This window comes from Stegastes partitus, unplaced genomic scaffold (genome assembly GCF_000690725.1).
Source record: "Stegastes partitus isolate 25-593 unplaced genomic scaffold, Stegastes_partitus-1.0.2 Scaffold906, whole genome shotgun sequence".
NCBI lineage: Eukaryota > Metazoa > Chordata > Actinopteri > Pomacentridae > Stegastes > Stegastes partitus.
Window position 1 is genome coordinate 218,524 of NW_007578637.1, and position 9,382 is coordinate 227,905.

Sequence of the window (9,382 nt, forward strand, 5' to 3'; positions counted from 1 at the left end):
GTCTCATTTAGATGTTTCGAAACACTCTTTAGAAGTTTTACTCCTTCCCAAAGTGTGCCATTAAAGCCACAAAGAGAGAATGAGTGTTTGTGGCTTTTTATTTGACAGCATAGATGTAGACAAGGTCCTGGAGAGGGCACGGACCAGCACACAGTCGGTCCTGGTCTCTGCATTTAGCCTCACATGAGTCAGACTTCCTGCCTCTCAGCTCTTTTTGTGTTAAATGAGTCTTCTGAGATGATATTTTCTTTGTTGCCAGATTGAGGCCGAGTGTCAGGAGGCCTGTTGAGGTGTGTGTATTTGGCTCTGTGTGTGAGGGTTATATCGAGGGAGCGGCGCTTGTGCATCCTCTGTTCACGGCTGTGTGTGTGAGTTACCAAGGGAACTCTCCGAGCTTGAATAAGCCTTTTGTCTGCCTTGGCTGCTCTCTGCTCTGAGCCTGCTGTCCTCCAGGACTCTGTCTGTCTGCTCTGTTTGAACCACTGATAAAGGCCTTTTCCTCTCCCTCCTTCACACTCCTTCCATTCCAACTCTATCATTTCTTTATCATGTGCAGCCCCTCGCTCCAGATGTTGCTGTTGTTTGTTTCTGAATTTTTTTTTATCCTCCACATTGCTCAACCCAACACAACGGGGGTATTTTTAGACTCCTTTTGTGCTCCTGTTATCTTCTCATTTACTCCTTTCTGAGGTCCCTCATTCCCTCAGCTGTCCATGCTTCATCTCTGGCTTGTCTTCCCACCCCTTTTTCCTCCCTTCTGCTCTTCCTCTCCCCTCTCTCTCCTCCTAGTCTTTCCTCCCCACCCTCCTTTCATGACCATCCCACAGCCTCCTCTTTCTCTTTCTCCAGCCCTCTTCTTCAGTTTGCTCTGATAGAGACATCAAGAGAAAAAATAAATTTACATCCGCCTCATAAGATCAGTTTTGATATTGATCTGACTTGTCAAATCGGTGCAGCCCAACTTATTTGATCTTTTCAAAACGTTGCTTAAGGGTAGCAGGGTACATAAACGGTTAATTCTGACTCTTGACATTGTGTGTCTTCTTCAGCCATCATAGAAAACATGGCGGAGTTCAGACCGGGCCTGTGCACCGAGGCAGCCCAACAGGGACTCATGCAGTGGCTGCTCAAGAGGATCAAGGTAAGAACCAGGGATTCCCACGCCTCCTAGAAAACCTGGAAAATGAGAAAAAGTCCTGGAAACGGTTACGTTGTCCTGGAAAATGATTTGTCCTCCCAACTCCAATTTGTCGTGTTAATTATCACGCTGTAATCTGTGGGTGTGTTTGCATTATTCTATGATGTCATAATTATTTTTCATAGATAAATTATAGCCACAGACTGCACATCAAATGTCTGAGGAACAAAAATGGAAGCAATCGGGGTAAATGCAAGCGACAACTATAGAAAACACTTCCAGAGAATGAGGCAAACAGGGGAATGTTCTAGTGTATGACGTGATAACTTGTGTCTGTAGCGGCTGAAAGAGGTCCTGGAAAGGTCCTGGAAAATAATTTCAAGGAAAGAGTAGGAACCCTGAGAACTTGGCAAAGTATTTATTGTCTAATGCCATTTTTAAACTTGAATCAATTAGTCACTTAATTGATCTGATTGATAGGAAATTAATTGGCTTTTTAAAGAATTAATTAATTGTCCAATTCAATATTTATAGAGCCCACAATATACTTTAGTTTTTTTGTGCATGTGAAAGCTGCTACAGACACTCATACATCTGGGGGTCATGGTACAGAACCAGCATAACCCTGCCTTAGTCGGGCCAGCTGACCAATCAGAGCAGACTTGGCTTTTTGGAGGCGGGTCTTAACTTGACAGGAGCTAAAACTGAAAGTCAGAAGATGTGTATTATGAGAAAAAGAACATGTTTTTTGAACAGTAAAGCAAATGAACATATTGTAGTGTACCTCAAAAATAAAATCCTAAACCCATAAAGGTCAATGCAATGTGCTTTAAGGTAAAACATTTGGACCTGCTCTCATTTAAGCTTCTCAGATATGAAAATGTGCTGCTTTTTACTTTCTTAATAATATATTGAATTGAATATCTTTAGTTTTTAGTTTGGTCAGACAAAACAAAATGTTTTTTACGTCACTGCCTCGGCCTTTGAGAAGCTGTGTTTGGCATTTTTATGCGTTTTCTGAAACCGTGTCGACCAAACTTTAATGAAAATACAACTAATCCCACACAGTGTTCAGTTATGTTCTTCTAAAACTCATTAATTTCTGTATTTTCACTCGGTTGTGTTGTTCTGAATGAATAAACGTGACTGTAAGTGTGTTTAATAATGCTGTGGCTAATTCATACAACATACAAGGCAGAATCTGAGCTCAAGGTTAAAAATAAAAAATGCAGATTTTCTGGGAACATACGTGGTGTTTTTCTAAATTCTCTGGAGAACAGTTTCTGGAGACAAGCGGCGATAAGGATTTTTTATTTTTTGTTTTTTTGCTCCCTCTCAGGCGAAGATGCCGTTTGATGCGAACAAGCTGTACTGCAGTGAGATTCTGGCCATCCTGCTGCAAAACAATGACAGTAAGTGTGTCTCAGTAAATGCTCTGCAGGTTCTAAATGATATGAGTTTTTCCACATGTCTCTCTTTTCATCCCGTCCTTTTCTCTTTTGCTACCCAGCCTTACCTTATCGTGTCCTTCTACGCTCTTTCTATTTGTCACTGTCCTTCCTTTCACATGTTCATTCTTTCCTCCTTTTACCTTCCTCTCTGTCATGTCTTCTTTTTTTTAATCTCTCATTTTACTTTGTCACATTTGGATTTTGTGCTACCTTCTATATCTCCTTGTATGTTTGCTGTTTTTTTTTTTTTTTCTCTCCTGTCGCCTCCCTTATTACAAACAAGGTAAAATTCTCAGATAACCACCGGGCGATCAAGTCCTCTGACGGGTTCTTATTATTGGTGCGAGCCACATTGATATTCAGTGGGTGTTGTGTCACATTTTACACACACTCCCCTCCATTCATCTTCACGCTCCTGCCTTTCAAACATAAAACACAATCTAAATCTGAAAAATGCTGTTTTGCTCCAGAGGAAATGCTTTCTCACGTAATGTCCCATATTTTAAGTCGCTGGTTTGAAATAACAAAAAGGCGAATTACAAAATTGCATCTAATTACTACTTCCTATTGTGGAAGTTAATGTAAGAGAAGATGCATACTGTTAATCAAGGCCCTGACATTTTCCAAATTAATTTCTGCTGCTGTAAACACCACCTGTACAGAATAACAAAGCACAGAGTGTTGTTGTTGTTGGTAAATATGGCCGTTAGTCATGCCAGTATTTTTTTTCACCAAACTGGTTCCAGTGCTGGTTTGGAGCTGGTGCCTGACTTAGCACCAGTTCTTTGTTTCCACCACCAGGTTCTCAGAACTGGTGCTTTTCAGGCACCAACTCTTTGCTGGGCCAGAGCTAAGAACCGAGCACATCAGGGGCTGGGGGCGGGTTATCGTGGCCACCGAGACCGATGGATGGGACACACAAGTGGTGATTTGTGTCGTTTTTCACCAGGACGTCTATGGTCCGATCACAGATGTGTTGGAATGAGTCCAGGGACACACAGAAGTTCTGCACAAACTGTTGAAATCCGGTCCAACTGTGTCCCACCAGCATCACCACAGTGGTGGAAAACAGGACTGTTTGTTATAAAAACAGAATTTGTCTGTAATCAGGTTTTCAAATGTGTAAAAAATCTGCTCGTCGCGTACTAAGAGCTGTCAATGCGTACAGAGGTATTCGGAGTTGAAACGTCTACGTATTTTAATACAAGTGCTGGAAACCCAGACAAATCACCAGTTACGAGTCGAGTGGCTTCACCATTGGTTGTCTTTTCACTCATGACTTTGCTGCACTCCTGCAATGAGAGAACCTGAAACTGAAGAGCATCTAACATGGGGGGTTTCTGTTCCCTGAGCTCAGGCTCACAGGATCGTTCATCGAGGCTGCTACTGTTCTCCTGCCCTATACCTCGCTAACAATGTCACACACGCTCAGAGACTCTGATGCGTAGCGCCGCCTGATGACTACTTAGGTTCAGAGCAGTAGAGCAGTATTACAGACAAGTTGTGAGACGACTTTTGTAGATTCCTGTTCGCATCACAAATCTCACTTCGGACGCTACAATAATGCCCCCATACCTCGGTGGTTAGCACCGTCGCCTCGCAGCTAGAAGGTCGCCGGTTGGCGTCCCGGTGAGGACACCCGGGATCTTTCTGCGTGGAGTCTCCATGTTCTCCCCGTGCAGCGTGGGTTCTCTCCGGGTTCTCCGGCTTCCTCCCACAGTCCAGAAACATGCTGAGGTTAATTGGTGATTGTAAATTGTCCGTAGGTGTGAATGTGAGTGTGCTTGGTTGTCTGTCTCTAAGTGTAGCCCTGTGATAGACTGGTTACCTGTCCAGGTGAACCTGCCTTCACCCTGAGTCAGCTGGGATAGACTCCAGCCCCCCATGACCCTAGTGAGGATGAAGCGGTGCATCGATAACAGATGGATGTTTTATGTCTGCCTTACTGCTCCCTAAGGATCATTTTCTTGCAGCCATGTCAATATTGTGCTCCATTTTTGTCTCTGAATCGTCCTCTCTCTGTGTTTCTGTCTTCCACAGGTACCAGGGAGCTACTGGGGGAGATGGATGGCATTGATGTGTTACTGCAGCAACTATCTGTAAGCTCTTTATATAGTCTATTTTTAGTCAGCGCTACCCACTACCCTTCACACTCACCACCAGCCTCCTGAAGCACACAGGGGCAAAGCTTAATCATTGAGCTTTTCCACACCCAAGACTTAAATTAGGCAACGCTTGTCGGTCCAACGCTAAGCTAATATTACCCCCATATTTCAGAATTTTCCAGAACAGGGCATCCACGTGATAGAAGATAAGCTAATGTGGTTTTTATAAGTCACAGGGGGTCACATCTGGATAGTAGGGCAGGTGGAGAGCGGTGACTGTTGTTGTGGCCAAAAAATCCTGTGCATGGTCACTACACTGTGACTGGGGCAAAAGAACAGTTGTTGGCACCAAATATGATCCCTCAGTCAGTCAAACTGTCTGCACAGTCTGACCCTGGAGACGAATGCACAGTACACAACCATATGAATGCTGAAGAAGACGAGCGTGCTCCTGGCTTGCCTTGTCTGGTTTTGGAAACAGTGGCTCTTCCACTGTAAAGACTGTTTCTTCTCCTCCTGGTAGCTGCAGACCTACCTCTCATCTCCAGAGTTAGTCTTACACATGAGGGTTGAATCGTCCGAGTTGAGTGGAGCTGAAGCGTACGCCTACCAGCGGTCACAAAAATGTGCTTAACAAAGGTCCTGATGTCACGCAACAAGCTGATCCATGACAGCGACGTGATGCGTGCACTGCACCACAAACAGTCTCAGAACTTTTTGATCAACGCTCTGCTGCCATTGCATGCTCCCTAAACACATCCTCACTCAGTGTTTTCTCTTCCTGCCCTCCCTCTCAGGTGTTCAAACGTCACAACCCGTCCACAGCTGAAGAACAGGAAATGATGGAGAACTTGTTCGACGGTCTGTGCTCCTGCCTCATGCTTCCTACCAATCGGGACCGCTTTCTCAGAGGAGAGGGGCTTCAGCTAATGAATCTCATGCTGAGGTAAGGCTGCTTGCTAAAAGTGATGCCATGACAAGCTTCGATTTTGTGCCGATGCTGTTGGTTGGTTTGTCTGCCTGTTGGTCAAGACATCTGCCAGCTTGATCCAGACTGAAATATGACCTCATATGGTTTTGTAGGGGAAAACGTTGCTGGTTTGCATGAGCTAGCACAAAGACGTGATCTTTCAACATTGCATCTCCATGTTGCATGAAAGGGGGCCATATCATCCAAAGTCCAGTTTCATGGTTTTTGAACATAATGGCAGATACGCTCCACCGTTACCATCCATGTTTACTTCCATAAACACTGAGCACGCTCGCTGCGTGTGACGTCGTCGTGTCCTCTTCTGCGCATGCGGGACACTTTTGGCTCGTATGAAGTTCACACAGCAGATCACATACAAGTCGCATTGAACTGGAAACGTGAAGGAAGTCACAAAGAAATCCTCACTGAGCATCAAGTCCTGCAGTGTGAACGTAGCCAATCTGTGGGATTGTTCAGTCAGATAATACGCCGTCATCCTGATTTGAGTCAGATGTTAAGGCTGTTTTTATGGGTTCTGTTCCTTTTTTTTCTAAAAACCTGTCAGATAGCAGGTTTTGGATTGTCAGGGGTCGGATTATCGAGTCACGACTGTATTTAAAAAACAAAAAATCACAATTTTAGTTTTGTTAGAAAATAAGAAAACCCAGGTTTAGCACACAAGAAGAATCCTGTATCTGAAAATCTTGAGGGAACAGAGAACTGTGACAGAGAACTTCCTCATACATGTGCTTTAAGAAGCGTGTCGCTTGAGGAAACCTCTGACTTGAGAAACCTTATTGTGAGCTGCCCAACAGCAACCTTTGAGTTACAAGCAGCCTTTAAACTCATTTAGAATTACAAACCTTTCTAAATCTTCTCGTGGATTATGTAACTTAAGTGGATGCTTCAGTTGTGTTCAGGTCATTTTAATTACACTAAATTGCAGTTGTATCGCTTAAATGCAAATGAGACCTTCAGCATGAGCACCGGTCGAGCAGAATAAAACATTGCTTGCCAACATTTTTTGAAACAAAAATGCAATACTGCAGTTAAACAGGTCGTCTGTGTCACTCGTTGGGCTTGGTTTTTCTTCAGTTTCCTTTATGTTTGTGGAGTAACATACTAAAGTGCTACAGCAAGGTGGAACTATGAGAAGTAATTGCCACAGTAGTGCGATATACATCTGAGCGAAGTGCTGAGTCCACTTAAATAAGGTTGATATACAGTCTGGCTCAGTTCAGAACTTTTCCCTTCCTTCATGCCGTACATCTATCTATCCATCCTGCTGCCTGCTGAGGCTGCCGGTTTAATCAATCAACAGTTGGTGAAGCGCAGCCAGGCAGAGATGTGACCTTAAAGGCTCATAAAGACACATTACATGCATTTATGAAACCTTCACAGCTTCTGCACCCTGGCGCTGATGATCATATCACTGGACACGTAGATTTAAGGCTTCGATCAATACCTCATTATCGAAATGCAAAAACCCTTTTCTTCGTTGAATCTTCCACCAGGGAAAGAGAGACGGTGAAGGCAGAAATAATGCACAGAGATGCAAGAACAGAGCAAGATGGCAGTGATGGGCTTTAAAATGAAAGGTGTTTTTCATATGAGAGCTGAAGTTGGATCTCTGTTTGAAACAAAGTGAACACACATGATTTCTACTTTATCATGTTAATCAATCCTACTGCAGAGCTGTTAGACGCACTTGTTTCAGCTGCTGAAGCGACCTCCACATTACATATCGTACTTTGTCAAACGATTATCATGCATTTGTTCACTTTTCATATGCAGTGAAGGGATGATGGGAGCATTTGTCTTTTCTACTACTTCCTCAAAACAGCCCTTTTGCTACGAAGTCATTAATTGCACCAGTAGTTTCAATTATGTTGTATGTTACCACTGCCACCAGAAACTTCTTGGTGGAAAAAATGATCAGACCACCTTGTTTTCTTCAATTTCTTGTTGCTCCTCCCCCTCGTTATGCAAACCCCCAATAGAAACCCAAACTCAGGTGTTAATGGCTCCTTCAGGATATCAGTATGTGGAACTCCCAACTAGTCAGTCAGAGCTGATGAAGCCTCTTGGACGAGAGGTGGAACGTCTTCAAGGAACTCAAGCAAGTCCAGTTGCTACGATTAATCCACGATAATGATCACACAAAACAACCTTGTGTTTATATGCTGTGATGCCAGCAAATGAACCCCCTCAACGTAACAGAACCACCAGATCCTCACTGTAGGCCTCAAGGAGTTCAGGTTTTACCTTTCATTTGTCACCTGTCTGTATTGTCTTCTTTTTCATTGTCAGTGAAGCAGCAACATAGCTTACAGATCACCATTAAACTCCTGTCCATTGATTGGAAACAAAGGGAAAGATAGAGCAGGAAATAACACATTAAGTGGCAATGTGGAATTGATAAAACGATAAAGCTTATTGCAGCTTATACAAAAAGGCAGTACTCATTGTTTAAGCAGCATTTCTCCATTACATATCAACATTTCTGAGCTTTTTTATTCTAGTTTTGAGGCGAGGCCGGTTCCTGCTTTCTAACCACGACTCAATATTGCTGTAAAATGACAAAAACCAAGAGAAATGGAAAAATCACCTCTGCTCACTGAGATACTTCCATCAAAAACTCCATTTCAGTTCAAGCTTTGTGCCATTAAACACATTGTACACCAGATGTCTTGATTGATTCCTGGTATGTGTTTGTCACAGCAGCTGAACCTGAAAGCAAAATACATGTCCAGGAACCAGGTAATCATTTCATAGTTAGAGTTTTAAGTGCATCAACATTCATAAAAGTCTTGGAGGTTGCAGCTCCCTCTCCTTTCTGATCGGATGTGGCCATTTTTTTTGGTCACGTCTCTGCTTTTGGTTAATAAACTCCACAGCAAGGGTCCATCTTTTAGTGATTTAGTATTACCAAGAACGTGACTCCGCCACTGCTGCGATAGTATCCTCTGGACGCGGGCCATGATCCATTTTGTGGTGACAGCAGCATACTTTAGGACACCAGTATGTTGAGGTAAATTGGCTGTCGACCAGCTGGATTGCTTTAGTTTCCCTTCAGAAAGCAGCCAGCGTGTCGCTCCGCCTCGCCCTCCACAGCTGTCTATCATGTATAATATGTCTGTCTGCAGAATCAGACACCGCTGCCTGAAATATGTGCCCTTCCTCTGAGATAAACACTGTCATCTGTCATTGGTTGGAGTGGAGGAAGTGACACCTTGACAGACAGCTACATTTCCACACACAAGAGGTGTGGAGTGGGAGGATCAGGGGTGTAGACGGAGCAGGACATCGCTGGTCACTCTTAGAATAGAATTAAAATAGCTCGTACAAAGCGTGTGATATGTGTTTTTAATATTTAGTGGATTTAGTTATATGCAGCGTACCAAGTTGATAGTACGATTTAATATAAAACTAATGCAGTTTTCCTTATGGAGCCAAAATGTCTGTAATGTTTAGCAAACTTCTTGAAGAGACATTTTGGATTCAGTTGTTCTTACTTTTTTCAGTTAGTTTAGTGAGTGTTTCAGCAGCACAAACTCGTTGTAAATACAGTCGTGACTCGATAATCCCACCCTTAACAATCCTAAACCTGCTATCTGACAGGTTTTTAGGAAAAACCAACAGAACCCATGAAAAACAGCCTTAACTGTAATCAATCAGAAGCAGTGTCCTTGGCATTAGGGGGCCGTGATATGATCAG

At 43.3% G+C, this 9,382-nt stretch overlaps 1 protein-coding gene across 1 annotated transcript in view; it reads left to right on the forward strand.

Annotated features, from left to right (window-relative positions):
- The window catches only part of ctnnbl1 (catenin, beta like 1), a 61,982-nt gene that overhangs the window by 18,286 nt on the left and 34,314 nt on the right, over positions 1–9,382 (forward strand). The window contains exons 7-10 of the mRNA XM_008293723.1: positions 1,050–1,141; positions 2,478–2,550; positions 4,630–4,688; positions 5,492–5,640. Coding sequence (XP_008291945.1) covers positions 1,050–1,141; positions 2,478–2,550; positions 4,630–4,688; positions 5,492–5,640 — 373 coding nt within the window. The remainder of the gene's footprint in view (positions 1–1,049; positions 1,142–2,477; positions 2,551–4,629; positions 4,689–5,491; positions 5,641–9,382) is intronic.